At 41.6% G+C, this 21,185-nt stretch overlaps 1 protein-coding gene across 4 annotated transcripts in view; it reads right to left on the reverse strand.

Moving 5' to 3' along the window:
* Nucleotides 1–20,063, reverse strand: part of LOC139626183 (ephrin type-B receptor 1-like) — an 88,558-nt gene extending 68,495 nt beyond the window's left edge. For all 4 annotated transcript variants that reach the window (XM_071486440.1, XM_071486439.1, XM_071486442.1 and 1 more), the window contains exon 1: nucleotides 17,446–20,063. In XM_071486440.1, coding sequence (XP_071342541.1) covers nucleotides 17,446–17,539 — 94 coding nt within the window. In that variant the 5' untranslated portion in view covers nucleotides 17,540–20,063. The remainder of the gene's footprint in view (nucleotides 1–17,445) is intronic.
* Between the last annotated feature and the right edge of the window lie 1,122 nt (nucleotides 20,064–21,185).

Raw genomic sequence — 21,185 nt, forward strand, 5'->3', positions numbered from 1 at the left:
TTGTCACAGCAGAGGCTTGTCACTATAAATATAACAGCAACATATTGAGTTTTTAGACAACAGGGTGTGCTAGTCACTGTAAAATAAATAAATAAATAACTTATTGTCTTTTAGAAAATGGGAACGGCACAACAATAAAACAGGAACATATTGGGTTCTTATTTTTAGAACTGAACCCCGATGAAGCCTGTCTTTCTTTCTTTCTCTCTCTCTCTCTCTCTCTGGATGAAAAGTTAACATGAAACTGCCACTACCACAAAAAGAAACATGCACATACACACACACACACACACACACAAGCTCGCTCAGAGACACAAGCACCCTGTGAAGCATCCAGTCTGTCACTGTGGCAGAATCCTTTGTGCCTTTGTGACTAACACAAGGGGAACAGGCCTCTAACTGACATGCTCTGTTTTTAAGGAGAGCGACGCCTGTAGACGCCACGTTAGACATCATCACACGCAGGATCATTCGTTGAAGTGGATGCTGAGAGCGCTGATAGGGTGGGTAATTCACAGGGCTACATGAGTGGGCACGGGTGAGGATGATATAGCTTCTGTGGCAACATATGGTGAATGGCACGAGGAACAGTTTGTCCTCTTTTGTTAAATGGGAATATAAAGAAATCAAATGTTAATCCAGGGAAAACATATGATGGGGTGATAATGTGAGGAGGATAATACAGTATATATACACACACACACATATACATATACCAATATATTTACCAATATCCACTGAACTGTAACTGTTTGCCTGTAATGACTTTATCAGAGAGGTTCATCTTCACCAGACCTGGACTTGTGATATGATTTTAATTCAGTAATGCATTTCAAGTGAATTTATACTTGGGTTAGTTTGATAAATCTGCTAATCTACTCAACTTTTAATATGACATCTACAGTTCCCTGTAAATAAGGCAAACTTCAGCTGTCATAAATCTCAGACTCACAAAACTACACGGTAAAATCCAGTGGGGTTTTAAGGGTATCAAGAGATTTCCAGTGTTTTTACTGCATGTGTCTCTGAGCTGCCAGTCAGAAATGAAAGATGAGGCATCACTGCAAGCTTCACACTGACGCATTACAGCTCCAAATGCCAACATTTTATCTCCGAGCCCCGACATCAAAGCCTCAATCCCACATATTTTCCTCAATCAATCTTAAATAAAGATTCTTCCATTTTATGTTTCTTTTGCATTTGAACATATAAACTGACAATAATTATGAAATCCACAGAAGACAAAACCAATCAAAGTGGGGCGTTAAAATCATTTTAGCAGTGACTTGTCATCAGAAAAAGCCCAATGGAAAGGGTTCAATGGCTGAATGGAAGTCATCTGAAAGGAAATGGGCCACAGTGTGTATTGTGTGTCTACGTACATCTACACTGCCTCTGAAATGGTGACAAGCTTATCCCATTCACAAGGAATACACCCACAGGAGCATTACAGCTTCTTAAGTTTGTGTAAGTGCATGGAGAAGGCAATGTGGACACTGAAAAATAAGAACTGAAAAACACTCATCTCTGCATATTTTAGACTGTGTCAAGCCAAAATTTTCAGCCAAGCTTACAATTATACATCTTTGTTTGAAGAAACAGATCATTTAAATTGTTCTGAGTCGACCCAGTTCTTCAAATAAGCTCCTTTTTAGACATCACACTTGGCCAAATAATCCATAAAATACATATCTTTTTAAACTCCAACGCTACAACCAGTGATTATATGTATTTTATATTATATTTATATTATATTTTAAATTAGCATCTATTGTATATATTATTATTGACTATTTTGGCTGATGTCTATTGATATAATCGATTAATCAGCTACATGCAGCGCATACGGCATTTATTTTGATTAACATACTTTCCTTTCTATAGTGATAGATGAATGTCACTGAGCAGAAAATAATACCTTTTTATGTTTTCACTGTCACACTATAGCAGAGATAGCAGAGCATTAATATCTAACTTTAAGTAGTTTTCCTGTGTCATCACCGTCCTCTGACACTCTGAGACCAACTTAAAATAAATACATGACCAGTGCTATAAGGTCAAAGGGCATGTCTACTGGTATTCTGTCATTCTTGTCGTCAAAAACTCCCATGAAAAATTTAACCAACAATGAACTGATCTGTGCTTTAGAGCACCATTGTTGTAAAATTGATAAAACTTTAGTTTATTTTGAGTCAATCCAGCATACACCACCCTGCTGCTGTAAATACTACAGCACCACTTGTATTAATCCACAGCTGAAAATAGTCCCCAGCTGTCTCAAAAAATTACACAGAAATGTGATTAATCCAGTCTGGCTGTTGTTGAATATGCCTGCAAATGTTTCACAATAAAGCCCTGTTAAGAAATGTCCACTGAAATGCTAGACGGGCTTTTAATTTAAACCATTTGCAGGAAGTGTTGAGTTTATATTGACAGCATAATTTAGTAACTTTAATAGGGCAAATGGTAGCAGACTGAAAAACAGAGCTTCTTACTAGAATATACCTAAATATACTTATCAAACAGAGAGAATTAGAAATAAAGTCCTGCCTCAAATAAAGGTCTGTTACTTTCTGCAGCTGAGGTAAATAAAGGCTACTATTTGAGGAAATATGGCTGTAATATATACAGCACTATATTGCCAGCCTTATCTTTTAAGGATCGATGCACAAAGTTTTCCAGGAAAAATAATAGGCTTTCAAATATGCTGGAATTTCAAGAAAAACTTTGGAATTGGCAGATATGTTGCTGGTATCCAGTGGATCCAGCAGAGAGGAAGGTCAATAACTGACAAGGTAATCTGAACATGGATATAATTCACTTAACAGATATTGGATACTAGGACAAGCGTGACCTGACAAGCCAGTCAATATTTCCTCAGACCGAAGGATATTATCAAACTGATAGACCAGTTTTATAGTTACAGCACCCCCCTACTTAATAAACGGGATATACATAATATGGTAAAGGGTTAATTACAAACTAGCAGACACAAGCTTTAAGCTTTATTCTGTCAGCAGAGTTTGCTTGCTTGGTATAAAAGAGGTTGTCTAATCATCTAATTTGTATTCTATTAAGGCAGACCATTAGTCACAGATCTGTTTATCACATGTCAGCATGTGTCTCCGCTTGTCTCCCTGGAGACAGCTACAGAAAGACAGAGATGAACAAAGAGGAAAAAAAAGAGTTATCAGCTGACCACATGCCACCATGCCTCCGCTGCATCTCCCCTGACAGTCTCAATCTTACCAGTGGGTCAATCTGGTCCCACATGTTCTACCCAAACCAGCCTGGAAGACATCCGCTAGCTCGGTGAGACACCTTCTGCTAACTCAGAAAGTGCAACATGGCTAAGAGACACATGCTCGCACAGTATGAGGCTTGGTCATGTCAGTGTGGAGCCGCACGCTAACAGACGCACGGTAGACCAAGCGGTGAAGGTGGAGTGGCTGCTGGCCTGACCCCTGAGAGGAAGAAACCTTTGTAGACCACTGTGCTGCTGCTGTCTGTACTATTATGTATTACTAATGAAAAAAAGAAAGTCAGATCAATCAGAATTTTACATGAAAGGTTGGGTTCTTCCCTCACACCCAGTAATCTAATGCAGACACTTCCGGTTTTATATGTTATGGTTTTGAGATCTCTTGTATTTCTGAGATTACAATGGAGGTGAAATTAATTTTGTTTTTGAAAAACACCACAGCTATAACAATTAATTGATAGTCAGAAGGTGAAGCAGCAACAATTTTAAAAACAAATGTTAGAATTTGCTGTCGTTTTGGTCATTAGTCATTTTGAGAGGACGTTTTCATTATTCTCCAACACTTTATAGGCCAAACAATGATCAATTAACCAGGAAAACAATTGGTAATGAAAATAATCATTAGTGCAGACCTGCAACATCTGGAACCAGTGCCCTCATTGGAAATAAATACAGAAAATTAAAACTATTTATAACCAAGTCATAAAATATTTAACATTTGTGGATTGATTTTGGCAAAGAACGCCACATGAAGGAATAGTTTGGGTTATCTGACGAGGGTCTGTGTGATACATAGTCACTTTTAAAAGATGTCCACTGAAACAATCCAACATCAGTTTTAATGTAGGCTTCATTTTGAGTATTTTCAGCACTTTATCTTCCCGTCAAACCAAAGTGAAGTTTGGCTCTTTCTGATTCACAGAGCAGCTGCGGTGTAATATAGTGCACGCCATAGGTGCACTTGTGCGTAGGGATACGGTAGCTCAGGAGCTGAGAAAAAGGTAGTACCAACGTTAAGTGCCGTTTGTCATGTAGTCTGTAGTTTTTGCAGAGGGTTTATATTGGGCATGGGGGTGGGACATTCAACTGTTTAGAGCACCCATCAGCAATAACATAAATTGGCATCTATGCTGTTTACAAGCAAAGACTTATTGACATCCATTACAGCACTGGCTACTGGAAACTGGAAGTGTTTTTACAGACTTGTCAGGGGTAACAAGAGACATTCATGGAAGTTGTGTTGTTTAACACATGATGGTCAACTTACAAGTTAATTTATAAATCACATTGAATTTGATCAGTACTGTTCCAAACAGTGGAATGGAGATTGCTGATTGGTGTATGAAGTGCTTCAACATGTACCATTTTAAATCCCCTGTTATTCAATCAAATGCTGAGAGTCCACTTTGCTGCATTTTGAAGAGGTGCACAAAATTAAGTGCAAGCACAGAACAGGCATGAAAAACGCTTCAAAATCCATTTCTCTGTTCATAAACCCACCAGAGGTGAAGAGATCATCGAGATGAGAGGTGTAACCGAAGGAGCTAAGTTCATCATGAGGTCACCTGTACCGTGACCCACCACAGCTATTTTCTGAGTCAGTGAGGTTGATTATGTAAATTCTGCACGCAAGCTAAAGTAAACCAAGCATACCGAAACAATTTCAGCTATGTGAGGGATATGTTTGGCTGTGGGAGGGGGGTTTTAAGTTTGTTGACCTCTTTGCTCCTTGAGGTCGAAACCTGAGGAGGATCAGTTGTTGAGGCGGGGGTTGAGGAAGGAGAGGGGGGGTGGAAGGAGAGATGAGGGTTAAAGCAGAGTTCACTTAAACTCAGAGAAAAAACACACAAAAGAAGTTCCTGCCTCAGAAATGATGCAGAGTTTACCTTGATGTCTTTTTTTCCTCTGGTGTTTGTGCCCCCACTAGCAGGGCTGTGCATGTCACTTTGATGGGCATCTGAGTCCTGAAGATGCTGTGTTTGTGTGTGGTGCATCCTTAAAGTGATGATGCCCAGTCAACCGCATTGCTTCGCTTGAGTGCATTCAAACACACACAGAGTTTGACCTGCTGTCACAGAGGTGTGACCATGTCCCCTCCTGGACTGAACCTGAGGACTGCAACATGGCAGCTGCATCAAAGTCCACTTGTCCTCTGTGAATCACTGCTTCCCTCCCTCCCATCTCAGCCCTCTGCTCACTGCTGTCTTTTACTCTCTGTGAGACTTGGAGCACAGGTCCCTTCAATAAATGCAGCCGAATTCAAATTCAAATCAACAATGTAGATAAAGTGATGCAGACCTACAAGTTCAACCACTGACTCTCATCTCACTGGTTTGACAGAAGTATCCTGGCAATGTTCAAATGTTTTCAGTGTTTCCAGTATTATGCTTGTGATTTGCACTGATGGGTTTTGAATAAAACTCATAGTTACTTACATTACAGCTTATTAAAAGCTGCTTAGTCATTAGCATCCATATCAGGTCCCTCAACCATATTTTTCTTCTCCGCTGCTGTTTTTCCTTAGACACCGCCAACAATTCCCACTCCTTCCTCAGTTGTCTAGACAGCAGGTTTTACTGTGAGTCTGCAGCATCTTGTCAGAAATTATGCTGATAAAAATCACACAGCATTGTTTTTAATAAATTTACTAAAATAGGCATTTCAGGAAAACGACTTGCAATTTTTTAAAAAGGGGAATACCCTGTGAAATAGAAGATCCACAGCCCAAACTTTCATACATGCCACAATTAGTTGTTTATAAATCTATTTTCTAAGTTTGTGAAATAAAAAGTAACAGCACATTGCAGGCTCCACTTTTAATATCTGTTTGTTTCAGGGGTTGTATTTATTTCCTTTCACTTCAAAAAAGCAGCAAACTATGTAGTTTGCGCTGTGATAAAGTAACTGAGAACGCTGTCGTAGCAACTCATTAGCTTTAGCTGGTATAACAGCCAGCCAAGTTAGCAGACTGATCTCAGAAAAACTAAACTACAAATACATTTTGGAGGAAATGTAAATTTGACATTTTTATTACATTTTCTACTGAGATGATGAGGAAATGTTAATTAACTTGCTAAAATGTTGATTCTGAACGCATCAGTTCCCAGCTGGCGCCAGACATCGACGTTAACTCAGAAAGACGTTGGACTCTAACCACTTTAATGTCAGACAGATGTTGAATTTTAAATAAAAATCAGGTTGACAGCAAAACCCACATTGATATTGTGACATTTAGCAAATGTTCAGTAGACGTTGGGTTTATTTCTGCTGGGTTCATCTGGTGCCTAAAAAAAACATATAAGCAAAACGGAAAAAAAAAACTTTCCTCAAATGGAAAAGGCAGCGCAGTACTCAGTTGCTCTACTCTGCTCAAAATCATATGTGCTTGTCGAGTACACCAAAGAGGCTGGTGGAGTAAAGGATCAAATATACTGTAGGTTAGTGTGTGCACTGTGGATTATGCAGCAGGGGTTCAGGCCAGGACCCATATAAAAAAATCATTTTCTCATTCTGAGATGAAGAAATGTGTCACCGCTCAGAAGTGTCCAGGTGGACCACGGGCGTAAAGCACATGGCACGCTGTATGTTTGCAGTGTCGCTGTATGTCTGCAGTGCGAATATTAAATCTGACTCATGACCGACGAGATGTTTCCATGGAAGCTCCTGTATCTCATATCATTTCACTCTCTTTTTATATGACCTAAGACAACACCTTAAAGATACCTTTTTGTGGATGAATCAACAGGTAAACACAGAACACTGTTACACGACTGTAGATGCTGATGGAAAGAGGTTGCTGTTTTCTCTGTACCTGTGCATACCTGCAAATGTGCTCACATTTATAATTCAAATTCCACAGCAGTCAGAAATCGCCCAGCTGGATTGCCAGTCTGCTAACAGCCCCTGAAATACTAAGAGCTTGTTAAAATGGCTCCTGTTGGGTGGGACCTGACACTTATTGGCTCTCAGCTCCATATATCAAACTAAAGGGCTAACCACTGAGTTCATTGTCCGTCTTTTTTTTTTTTTTTTTTGCTTTAACTCCTTTTCTATCCTTCTCCATCCCTCTTTTATTCTCACCATCTCTCAGGAGATTTGCTATCATCACTGCTGTCACACAGAGTAAAACTGTCAGAGTAAAACTGCCGCTGTCGCTCCGCAGCCTGTCTGCTTTCTCCCGGTTTTTGCTTTGCCCCTGTTGTGTTGGAAATTTAGTAAAAGAGAACAAGAGGAAAATATAAAACCACAAAAAAAAAAAGAACAAGTCTGACCTGTGGGGTCATGACACATGCTCAGTTCAAGTGTGTGACATTTTGCCAGACAAAAGTCGACACTTGTTGTACCTGAACAATAATCTCTCTTGCTCCCGCGGTCAGTTTCCTTCTGTTGCTGAGCAGAACCACTGAATTCCTGCTCTCTGCTCCAGCAGAGCAGCTTAGCAGCCAACAGAACAGAAGCCTGTGGCTGTAAAAGGCAGGTGTGGATGAAACCCAGCGAGTGTAAAGTCGGGTACAGCTTTGAAAGAGCACTGACGCTTGGTCAACCTACCATGATCTGATTAAGATGACGCAGGACTGAAAGAGGACGCAGGACTGAGCAGGACTGCTATGAAGTAAAAGCATTTTGGTAATAAAAGTTCCTCAAGTACAGTGAGAAACAATTATTGGTCTTGTCAAAAAAATGCTTTTTGTTGTAAAATGTTGTAGTAAACTCAATATCCTTGGGTTTTGAACTGCTGGTTGAATAAAACGAGCATTTGAATGTGTCACCAGTAGCAGCTTGAAATTATAACAGAACATAACTTTTTTCACAATTTTCTCACATTTCATAGACAAAAAAATTATCAATTCATTAAGAAAATGATTGTAATCGATACTGAAAATAATTGTTCACTGCAAAAGTAAACTAGGTTATTATTCTACTACACTTTGGATTGACAGCAATTTGAAGCTAATCCTTTAATTATTTAACAAGCAACAAGACTAACACACACACACACACACACACACACTAGCAACTCTAGTTTGTGCTTGAGCCCAGCAGTGCTTTGAGCTAAACGCTAACATTAGCATGACAATATGCTCACAAATTCAATGTTACAAGTCTAATGTTAAGTAGATTTAATGTTTACCATCTTCATAATCAGCGTGCTAACATTTGCTCACAGTGCAAATGTTATATAATGTTTCATATAATGGTAAATTTATTATCTTTGGGTTTTAACTGCTGGTTGGATGAAACAAGCTATTTTAAGATATAATCTTTGGCTCTGGGACATTGTGATGGACACTTACTTCCCATTTTTGATAGAGGCAATGGATTTACAGACTAAATGATTAATCAACTAATTGAGACATTAATTAGTAATAAAAACTGATTGTTAGCTGCGAGTTTACACATGAATCCTATATCATGCTTCCCTTGATGCATTTTGAGATTAGTTTGACATTACTCTCCAAAACTCATTGATATTCCTGAAGAGGCATATTATCCACCACAACCTTTGCAAGATGAGGCAAAAATCAGTGATGTGCATTGTCTCGTCCTTTACGTCCCCTCCCCTCTTTTCTTTTGCTCCAACAGTGACACAGTCCTTAATATCCAGCATGGCTATCTGTGAGACCATATGCCCACAGCAGGAACCCTGAAGAGGCTGGCAAAGGGCCCACTCTCAACCAGCAAATAAATAATGGGCCATTATGTTCAATCATATGCTGAGCCATAAAGCTCTACAGCTCACAGCAGCAGTATGCAGCATACAGCAGCAAGAATAGAATAGAATAGAACAGAACAGAACACTGTCAGTTAATATTAGAGATTGTGAGACAGTATTTTTGAAAGAAGAAATGGCACAACAAGTTGATTTCATATGTAATAAAATGCATCTATTTCAATAATCTGTGAATTTGAGACACAACATAAACCACAGCTGGAACAATTACTCAAATTAATCAAAAATTATTATAATCATTGATTAAGCATTAAAGACATTTACTGAGCAACATTCACTCACTCCAGCGTCTCTTGGCTGCTTTCTGCCATTTTGAATCCATATCATTTGAATATTTTTGGGATTTAGAAACAAAACAAGTGATCTTGTTTGTCAGCACGAGTACTGACAGGAACTAGGAAACTGGATCACATCTCTCCTGTGTTAGCCTCTCTGCATTGGCTCCCTGTAAACTCCAGAATCGAATTTAAAATCCTCCTCCTCACCTACAAAGCCATTAATGGTCAGGCACCATCGTACCTTGGAGAGCTTATAGTTCCCTATTTTCCCAATAGGACACTTCGCTCTCTAAATGCAGGTCAACCTGTGGTTCCCAGAGTTTGTAAGAGTAGAATGGGGGGCAGAGCCTTCAGCTATCAGGCTCCTCTCCTTTGGAACCAGCTCCCAGTGTGGGTTCGGGAGGCAGACACCCTCTCTACCTTTAAGATCAGGCTTAAAACTGTCCTGTTTAGTAAAGCTTATAGTTAGGGCTGGCTCGGGTATGTCCTGACCCATCCCTTAGTTATGCTGCTATAGAGCTAGACTGCTGGGGGATTCCCATGATTCACTGGGCGCTCTCTCTCTATTTCTGTCTCTCTCTCTCTCTCTCTCTCTCTCTCTCGATGACCTCATGCCATTGACTTTGTATTTTTTCTCTCCCGTAGTTTGTGCTTCTCCTCTCTCTCCCTCTCTCTGTCCTCATTCTGCAGGTCTCTCTGCCCCGGGAGCAGCAGGATCCAGATCCACCACTACTCATCTTTACTGTTAACCACTGTTACCTGTCATTATTATTGATAACACCATTACCGACACAGCTGTTCCTGGTCTCTCTCTCTCTCTCTCTTCTCTCCCCTCTCCTCCCCCTCCCCCTCTTTCTGTCTTCTCCTAAACCCAACCGGTCGAGGCAGACGGCCGCCCACCCTGAGCCTGGTTCTGTTGGAGGTTTCTTCCTGTTAAAAGGGAGTTTTTCCTCCCCCCTGTCGCCAAGCGCTTGCTCGTTGTGGGAACTGTTGGGTTTTTTTTCTGTAACAAAGTAAGGTCTTGACCTTACCCTGTAAAGTGCCTTGAGATAATGTATATTATGATTTGGCGCTATACAAATAAAATTGAATTGAATTGAATTGAATCTGAAGATGTCACCTGTGGCTCCTGGGGGACGTATAATAAGCATCTTTCTGTTTATTATAATTAGAATTAGTCACATAGTATTAGCTTTAGTAGCCTATCTACAAACAACTGCAGTCATAGACTGTATATATACAACCCTAAACTCATCACAAAATATGCTTTTGCACTCAATCCCAATCCCATTTAAACCCCCTATTCTCGCTTATAACTGTGCAATTAATGTTAAAAAAAAAATATGTATATTGCTAATATTTTGTGTATTTTATGCACGGGTTGCTCAAGAACATCAGTGTAACACCCTGTGTCTGCAGTGAAACGATGATGCTGTGCCATCAGTCTGTAAGGAAAGTCCTGCAATCTGGTGCAATCTCTTCTTCCCCCCTAACGCCTCATTTGCATTTAGAAGCAGTAAATGCATATTTCAGATTCTCCTATTCCTCCTGTTTCTCTTCTCTTCAGCCCCTGTGTTGAGGAGTCAGTGAGAGGCCTGAGGTCAAGATAAATGAAGGTGTTTTTTTATTGGTGGAGTGTACCTCAACAGGGGAGAGAAATTATTTTGCCTTTGCCTGAAACAAAGGGTAATTGATGCTATCGCTTACCTTGCATGTTGAAAAAGATAATCAATACAGAAGACAGAACAACTCAAGGAGCATGCCATTGCTGTCTGTCTAACATAGCGGCCTATTGATGTGACTCTTTGAGCTGCAAATTAGTTGAAGTGACTGTATAATGGACCCCAGTGAAAGGAAAGGGAGAATTTTAGGCGAAAACAAAGGATTCTTTCATTCCCTTTGTGCCCAGCAGTGCTCTGTTCTCTAACAGTATCAATTATAGTTTCATATCAGGAAATATAATCTATTTAGACTGGTTTGTTATGCAAATAACCTCAGGAGTTTAGGTGGTGAAGTGCTTTATAATGCGCGAGCCTGCCGCTTCTCTCTGCGGCTAAAACCAATTTCTGCTTTTTTTAAAAAACACGTCAGTGATGGCAGCTATGGGGGAGAAATGGTGATTGTAGTTAAATGTCTGTAATGAAGGTGGTTTACATGCTGAGTGATTGTTGTTGTTGATATAAATGGTACAGTCTGCGAGCAGGTTGTACACAGAACAACACCATCCATCTAATATTTTCATTCACAGATGTGTACAGCTTGCGGTTTATTCCTGATCAGAGGCACTTTACCACGCCAAGCATTAAGTTTTACCAGGCCATATACATTCTGTTAATTTAATGATTAAGTGATTAATAGTTCAGTCCATGAAACGTCACATTCCCCGAGCCCAAGGAGACATTTCTCAATCGCTTATTTTGTTTGTTTTCACCAACAGTCCAAAAACCACAGCCGTTTGAGTTATGATGTAAGACTGAGAAGCAGATCCTCACACTGGAAAAGCTGGAATTAGAGCACTGATCGATTAATCAGCCATCATTGTATCATTGTTTCAGGGCTACATGGCGCCAACCATGAACAGCAATGTCCCTGGTCTGCATCCAGCTATTGTCCTTTGTTTGCTTGTCCTCTCTCTACTTTCAGTTATCAAATAAAAGAAGAAAACCCTGAAAACAAAACCTCTGTTTATAAGTATAAATCATCAACTTATGCACTGTGAAAGTTTTCTGTCCTGGGTTATAAAACACTATTAACACAGTCTGACTAAAACTTCTTAGCTCAAGGTCCACTTACTGGAAATTTTAGTCACATCTCATGGCCCTCATCAGTGGATGGAATTTAGTTCTATTGCCAAGGTCAATAATGAAACTTCAACTTCAATTATTAACACAATATAAAGTTAAAAAGCCACATCACTTCAATGGGCGGCATATAGAAGCTTAAAGACTTGGATCGCTATTTGTAATTTGCTAATGAAGACTCAAGACTTGAGTTGGACTTGTCCCAAAGGACATTAAAAACCACTCTGACGATAGCCACGTCTAGACTATAAACAATTTTAGAACATGTTGTACCGGCTGCATCTGTAATCATCAGAGTGGGATGTACATTGTGACCCAAACGCTTGGTATGTAAATGCTGCCAAAAGTATGCATTAAAACCTGATATTTCTCCTCGGTAATAGACGTGACTCATATAAGACTGATCCGGTGGACCAACAAGTTCTACCTTGAATATAAAAGAGTGGGATTGTTGAGTTGTGTGAAAATTCACAGCCAGGGTGTGAAGATTCTTAGTTAAGGATATATTTTCACACTAATGTAACTTATTTATCATGCCTCACTAAACATTGGGGCGTGTTTTGTTAGGAATGACTTCCTGAGCCACTGAAGACTGTGATAGTGAAGTCTGATAGCCTGTGGGTACAGAGAAGCATAGTGTCTCATAACGGACCGACTGATCTGAAATTGCCTCTTGATGCCCAAATTGCCATGGGAAATACAGCAGCAAGACCCAGGACTCTGAGTCTCACAGCAGAAGGTAAATATTCCCACGGGTTCCAAATACCTTCAGGAGGAAGAAAACCAAATTTATTCTGAAACAATCTGAATGCTGTGTGGAAATAAATATTTCATACTGGATGGAGGCCCTGAGGAAAAATAGACTGGGATGCACTGGAGTAACAGCCTCAGGACGGGTGAGAAGGATCTTCTTCCAGGCTTCTGCTTTCCCCCAGTTCAACTATCTGTCTGTCACATTGATAACCTGTCAACAGATGACTATAGAAGCCACATCTTTAAAACATGAGCTGGTGTAGTGTGGTGAAGGGTACAGTGTGTGTGTGTGTGTGTGTGTGTGTGTGTGTGTGTGTGTGTGTGTGTGTGTGTGTGTGTGTGTGTGTGTGTGTGTGTGTGTGTGTGTGTGTGTGTGTGTGTGTGCAGTGTGTCATCTGCATATCTCTTCCCAATAAGCACATGATAGGTTTCCTCAAGGAGATCATTTGTTCATCATTTGTCGCACACAAACACACACTCGTTCTAAACAAAGTCACAAATTACAACTTGTCATGTTTGCACTGGCATCTGAAGCAGGATCTACAATGTTTAACCTTTAACTTTCCCACAAGATGACAGATGGGGCACAGCATGTATGTGCTCAGGCTCCAGGGGAAAAGGACTGAAATAGTTTACATGTAGGAGCAGAGATACTATGTGCGGCGTAATCATATGCACAGTGCACACTTTACCTGCATCCTTGCCTGTATGGAAGCGAAAAAAAAAAAGCAGCGCTGCACTGATTCAGGGTTTCTAAATTAGGCTCCAACTAGCAGCTCCTGCATGAAAAAGTCGAAAGAAATTAACTCCTCAACCCTTCGACGCTCAACACTGACACAAATCAGCAATCTCAGTGACAGAGCCTGCTGCTGACTGCGCATTTGTTTCAGACACAGATGACTTTGCCACCCCTCCCAAGGCTTGTTTGTGGGATATGTAGCACTTACACCCAACAATATCCGCTGGGTCAGGGTTTGCATTGACTTTCAAAAATAACAGGGTCAAATGCTGGATTACTGTGCCCCATTCTGGGCTCTCTGAATAGGTCCAAGTCCTGAGGGAAAGTAAAGGTTACTGAACGATTGCAGCAATTTAAGGCTTTGTACATGACAGCAAACAGCTATAGCCAGAATAACATAGTCCTTATGCTTTTGTTTCCGGAAACTTTAAGTATTTTGGCCTTTTTTCCTGCAGGCCAGCTCTTCTCCAAACCTGCAAAGGCTGCTTTCAAAAAGCTGCTAATAGGTGCCATTGTGAACAACAGATATGATCGAGAGTAAGACATTTAAAATCTAACAAAGCAGTCACTTCATACACAACAAGCAGCAGGGTTCAGGTAGAAAAAATAAAAACTTCAAGATGTAGAAAAATACACATGAAGACAGAGAGATAAACAATGGATTTTTGAAGCAGAAATTCATTGTGCTGAATTAGGCCAAGCACTGGTGAAGTGGGTGGAACTGTCACCTCACAGCAGGAAGGTTCTGGGTCCGAACCTGCCGGCCACCCAGGGCCCTTCAGAATGGAGCATGTTCTCCTTGTGCCCGTTTGGGGTCCATCTTTACAGGCACTTCCACATTTTATAAACAGACCATTAATCCATTAATCCCCAAAAAAATAAATAAATAATAAAAAACGTCAATTATTATCTTGTGGTTGTATGCCTTCACCGCTCACACTAGTTTCAGATTACACCCCTGTTTATCCGGAGTCCCATAAAATATTAACCATTTGTGTGAAATTTTGTCACAACTGCTGTGTGAAGTCTTGAGTAATGGCTAAGTGTTTTGTGAGGTCACACTGACCTTGACCTTTGACCACCAAAATCTAATCAGTCCATCCTTGAGTCCAGGTGAACGTTTTTACCAAATTTGAAGAAATTCCCTCAAGCGTTAGAGATATTTCGTTCACAAGGCCAAAACCATGTTTTGTGTGGTCAGCGTGACCTTGACCTTTCACCACCAAAATCGAATCAGTTCATCCTTGAGTCCAAGTGGACATTTGTGCCAAATCTGAAGAAGTTCCTACAAGGCATTACTGAGATTTCCTGCCCACGACAATGGGACAGACATATGTACGTATGGATGGACAGACAAACCGAAAACAAGATGCCTCCGGCTCTGGCTGCCGCCAGTGCAGGGGCATAAAAATGTCCAAATAATTTATAAAGCGCAATTATGCAGCACAGTACTTAACTATTATAAACATTACATGGGAATTTGTGTATTGCAGAAGCCTGTATAATGAACATAATGAATTTTTGATTAGAGCTAAAATAGCATGTCACAACTAATTCATCTTTATGTATTAATTTCTACTTCCTCTCAGGACAGTGGTGACATCTGCTGAAGCTTCTCCTGACCATTACATACTTACAGTATGTCAACAGATTAGAGCTATAACAATTAGTTGATTAATCAATTAGTTGGTGAACAGAAGTATAAATCACCAAAAGTTTCTATTATTATTTAATAATTTGACAAATAAAAAAATGTGGCTCTAGCTTCCTAAATGCAAAGACATGCAGCTTTCTTTGGACAGGAGATGAATCAGTTGGGCTCTATAAAAAAAAAAAGTTTGAAAGTTTGTGAAGGACAAGTGTACACAGAGCAGAGATAATAACAGTGACTGTGTCAGCAGTGTGTATATTTCACACCAACAGACTCAGATCAGCTTATGCATCAGTTCATTAGGCACTTACTTACCATGAAAAGGCCACCACGACCACAAAACAACCCACCGCCCACACAGTGCCCATTTGTCTGTCCTCTCTCTCAATTCAACCCCCTCCCCCCAAAAACAACACACAAACACACACACACACACACACACACACACACACAGAGCGTTCTGTTTAATCAAAATAGACCTGCCATTCAACACATTTACATGTCTCATAATGTGGGGAGGCTCACTACGGAGCTCGTCATTACATGCATCATTAAAACACAGCAGTAGACTAATCTAGCGCCTCCATAAGGGACAACAGCAGTAGCAGCAGCAGGAGCAGGAGGAGAAGCGATAGAGGACATAGGAGTGGAGGATGATAGGAGATGCTGCAAGAGAGGAAAATGGAGGAGGAGAGGCAGGAGGAGCGAACAGGAGAGGGAAGACTCATGCAGGAGATGTAGCATGAATGGTGGGGGAGATATGAGGGACGCAGGAGGAAGGGATCTTGAGGAAGCGCAGTAGCAGCACGGGGGAGAATGAGGAGGAAGGAGGTAGAAGCTGCAGGTGGTGCTTCGGGAGGAGCAGAAGAAGGAGCGGGATGTCGTGCGTGAAAAGACGGAGCGGGAGGAGGAGAAGGTGAACCTTTGGCGGAGCAGCAGGAGTATAATTAGATGTTTGCAGAGTTGCATTGGCCGTAAGAGAAGGTCAGGGAAGCAACGGGAGGAAGAGGAGGTGATAGGAGAATTAGTCGCGGTAACAAAAAGTGATGATTGGGGAGGAAAAGCTCTAGGAGCAAAGGGTGATGTTTGAGGAGCAGCAGCAGCGAAACAGGGACTAATTCTGTGTGAGGGGGCTGCAGGAACATTATTAGACGATGCTCTGGGAAGAGTAACAGGAGGTCACACTTTTAGAGGTGCAGCAAAAGAGGCAGGTGGTGTTCAGAGAGGAAGAGATGCTTGCGGAGGAGCTGCTTGGAGAGAGGCAAATGAAAAAGCAGCAGGATATGTTTAGAATGGAGTAGAAGAAGCAGCAGCAGGAGGTCAAGTCTGAGGAAAAGCACCAGGAATAGGAAGAAATGAAGGATAAGAAAGAGCAGCAGGAGCACATTTTGATACTGGGAGAGGAGCAGTGGCGTTAGGAGACACAAGTAACAGAAGGAGCAGCAGGTGATGCTGATGAAGAGGAGGATGATGAGCAACATGTCTGATGAAACTTGAGATGGAGCATCAACAACAGCAGTGATAGACGCTCAGGAGCAGGAGGAGCGGCAGGGACTGAGGAGCAGCGGAGGCGTAGGAGGGAGGAGGCCATACTTGGAGAGGTGCAGCAAAAGAAGAAGGAGCTGATGTTTGAAAAGAAGCAAGGGGAGGGAAGATGATGCTTCGGGGGGGGGGTAAAAGCTACCACCTGCAAGCTTTGATTCTGATTCAGTTTGCTGCTCCGGGTGAGCACAACAGAGCAGTGAGGGAGAAACACTCTCAGGTTTCATACTAACAGCACACAAAACATGATGCAGCCCACCCATCCCAGCAGCAGCTCGCCACAGATAATTCAAGCCTCCAAAATCACATGAATAAAGATCTGTGATTGAAAATGTCATTGGAATAAAAATTATATTACGCCTGTATTTTACGTCCCCTCGAGATTTTGATACGGAGAGCATTTATAAAAGTAGAATAAAGAACAGCTACAGCGCACAAAGCCCAGAGGCGTCCACGCAAGGCGACCAGCCGTCACCAACACCCCCCCAACACACAACTCACTCTGACAGGGAAAACTTCTCAGGAGAAACTGCAGAGGACGTCGCACAAATCTCACAAAGTAAGCTTCCGCGCAGAGTAATACCAAAGTTGGTATTACAGGGGAACCAGACTCCAGGAGGCTGGGAAGCCTCTGCACCCTGCACCAGCTGAGCGCTGGAAGATGCCCCCTCTCAGCCCACCTTCCTACCTTCCACTGCATGCACCGGGGTAATCACACAGAGAAGCACCGCAACCCAAGTGGCCGGCGCGGCCACCATGACTCCCCGCCGGTCCTCTCCCATTATCCAGCTGACAGAGAAAATCCCCACGGAGACGCGCTGTATTCCTCCGATGTGCAGTCACATCTCAGTCCTCTGGGTGTGTGTGTGTGTGTGTGTGTGTGTGTGTGCGCTGCACCGGCAGAGTCAGCGGGGACTGAAGCGGATAGACTGCTGGTGGATCCCTCTCTCTCTCTCTCTCTCTCTCTCTCTCCTCTCTTCCTTCTCACACCTTTCTATCCAATCAGGAGAGAGCACGGCGGCTCGTAAACCAATCACCCGTTCTTTTCCACCTGACCCATGCTTTGTGCCCAGTGGTCAGGTCTCCCCCCGCCCCGGCGCGGTGGCTCTGTGACGGGACAGTGACACCCAGCGGTCACACAGCAGTACAGCCTGCACACCGTCACTGACCCTGAGCCCCGGGGGGAATGTACAGGTGTTGATAACAGTGTTCCTTGTTATGATGAGATCGGATGGGACTTGGTGTCTCTTTAAAAGACTTTTAACAAGATGTTGTAAAATGACCAAGTGCAACCCACTGTCCATCCAGTTCTTATATACTGGAAACAATATCAGACACAACCACGGAGCTTTGTGTATCCTACTGGAGAGAAGTTGTGTGATGTGTCTTCATTTTGATGAAATTACAAATCTTCAACATTTAAAAGATCACAGGTAAGGCCTTACCTTTGTAAATGAAGTAACGGGTGTCAATGAGAGCACGTTGCTTCAACCTTTCTGACCTGAACAATCACTTGTCAGTGCATGACACAGTCTCTCCTACACTCTCAAGCACTTTACTAGGAAACACCTGCTTATCCCATCAATTATCCAATCAGCCAATCATGTGGCAGCAGTGCCTTTGACCATGGCATGATTTTTGATGCCAGACAGGTCGGTTTGAGTAGTTCTGAAACTGCTGATCTCCTGAGATTTTCATTTGCTGCGAAAAACAAAAATCATCCAGTTGACAGGAAGATAACAGAAAAGCAGAAAAGCATCTCAGAATCCACAACATGTCCAGAACACCTTCGGGATGTGGTAGAACAGGAGATTGGCAGCACGAATGTGCAGCCGACAAATCTGCAGAAATTGTGTGATGCAATCATGTCATCATGGCACAGAATCACAAAGGAAAGTTTCCTACATTTTCTGGAATCCATGTAAAAAAGAATTGAGGCTGTTCTGAGAGAAAAGGGAGGCCTTACTCAGAATTAGTGTGGTGATCCTGATAAAGTGCTCGGTGAAGGTATATACTGCATGACATTGCCTGTATACAACACGCAGTTCAACCAGCAATCTTTACCGAAACTAGACACTGCAGTGCAGAACATTTCTAGATTATCTCCCTATTTTGAGAAAGACTCTAGGTTTTCTTCACTATACAGATTCAAGACTTTGTTTTCAAACTTATTTTTGTATTGTCCTCCTTCTCCAGATTCAAAGTCCTACACATCTATCCCTCCTGCACTTCATTGTTGTTATTATTGTCATGGTGGAGAGGCTTACCTCTGTTCCTCAATGGTGGGCGTTTTAGCTCCCAACAGGTGGTCTCAATGAGGCTTGATTAAAGACAGCACCCTGACCATTTGCATAACAAAAAAATGTGTTATAAAAAGCAGCCTAGCAAACATACCTGGCCTTCAGTATATTATCATCACTCAAAATAAGTTTGAAGTGATTGTGTGACCACCACTGGTGAAAGCCTGCCGGAGGCCAGAGGTACAAAAGAGAACACATACAAAAAAACAAAAAAAAAACCAAGCTCCACATAGGAACCTGAATGTACAAACTATGTATGAGACATCCAAGACAGCACTAAGAGAGATGAGGAAATATCACCTTGATATCCTGAAAATAAGTGAGATTGTCCTTAGGCTGTTTCTGGTTCTGAGTGATGGGCCTGTGTTCCTTAATCCGGGACATGAAAACAGCCACATACACAATTTAGACCTTTCAAGTTTCAACTGAAAAATAATAAATATACTTCAGTCCCACATATATTGTTCACCCCCACAGGTGTTTTCACTTCTCTTAACTAAGTACACGTCCTGTTATGACTGTGTTCATTGACATTTACCTAACGGTCCTGATAGTTTTGCTGTCTAGGAGGGACGGCAATAACCTTTATCACTCCTATTGCAACGTGGACTTTACTGACCCTGTGTAATTCCCAACCTGATCTAAGCAGCCAGAGCGAAGACAGCTGTGTGGCTGTGCAGCACTTTTAATCAAGTCACCTCCTAAACTATATGACCAACTTTCACCCTTCTACACCCGTCCAATTCAAATAAATGGACTTTTTTGATTGGGAGACCTTGAGGCGAATTTTGACTGAAAGAATTCAAGTCTAATCTATAGATTACTCTGATACCTTTCATATTACTATCGGTGTGTCAGAGCTCTGCATAGTTCTAGCACTGTCCTGCAAGTGGAACACTGGTTGGTGAGAGGTTAATGACTTTTAAGATTTAATTTCTCCTTTGGTTAATGTAGATACACCATTAAATTGAGGGACAATGTGTGAAGAAGAAGTGCAATAAAAAGTTTTTTGGCCCTCTGCCACAGCTGTAGGAACAACCTAAAAGTTTTATGGACTGAGCGCAGCATTAAAACTGTAGACTTCTCTCTGTGTTACTAAATAAATAAAACTTAAAAAAAAAAAAAAAAAAAAGTCAGCCCCTATTGGCCTGAGATCAATTTACTCTTGAAGTTTTTGTCCTGTTCCTCATCTCTTTCATCTTCCACGTCTCCATGTCTCTTACACTGTGAGTGTAAAGGGAGAAAGCTGCTCAGCAACTGGACAGCACAGATCATTGCTGTGACATTGTGTTTTCCCAGCTCACAAAGGCCATTGCAGTCTCTCAGTGTGACATCTCACTTGTCAACAGCTTTTATGACACTACACCATGTACCACTACAACAATTACCTTTCCTCAGTGGTCACTGCGTCCAGGTACACATTGACAAGTGTCCTGTAGAGTCGGGTATGTCTGTGTGTAAGGGAAAGGCAGACAAAGAGAGACGCTTCTTATCTTAAAGCCAGCTGTTGGAACATTTAAAATTTCCAAGAAAACACGTTTAGCACTGAGTTTGTCAATTTTAAACCACAGGTGGAGACAAAAATAAATCGATTACAGGCTTGCTGGTTGGTACATAAACACAACAATTATGTTTAAACTGTCTGCAGTCAGTCTCTTCAATTTGTGTAGCAAGAGGTGTGGAGGCTTTTGTTCAATGGCCGCTCTCACTTGAGGGATTTAAAATGGCCAGACAGTGCAGACACAGTGCTGAGCACCAACACATTTTTCTTTATGTCTGTACACGGCCCAGTAAAATTCGACTGTGTCCTCCCATTTCTCAGGCAGAGTCAGTTCAAATTCTTCCTTCTACTTCCACATCAGTCACAATCACAGAACAAGACACAGTTCAGCAAAGACATATGATGTGGACAATGGTCAGTTCAAACAGACGCTCAAATCAGGTCACAGTCAGTTGTTGACAATGTGAGCCCTGTACACAAGAAACGCACAAGTCTTTCAAAAATAGAAACTTGTACTGAACTCTGTGACTCTGTGTGTGTATGTGTGCGTTTGTGCCTCCTGCTCAGTTTCATTCTGTTGTATCAGATTTTAAACATCAGCATCAGGAAAATAAATCATTCATTAAC

The sequence above is a fragment of the Trachinotus anak genome, unplaced genomic scaffold (assembly GCF_046630095.1).
Source record: "Trachinotus anak isolate AG129_WGS33_773 ecotype Australia unplaced genomic scaffold, CSIRO_AGI_Tana_v1 ptg000010l, whole genome shotgun sequence".
Classification (NCBI taxonomy): Eukaryota; Metazoa; Chordata; class Actinopteri; order Carangiformes; family Carangidae; genus Trachinotus; species Trachinotus anak.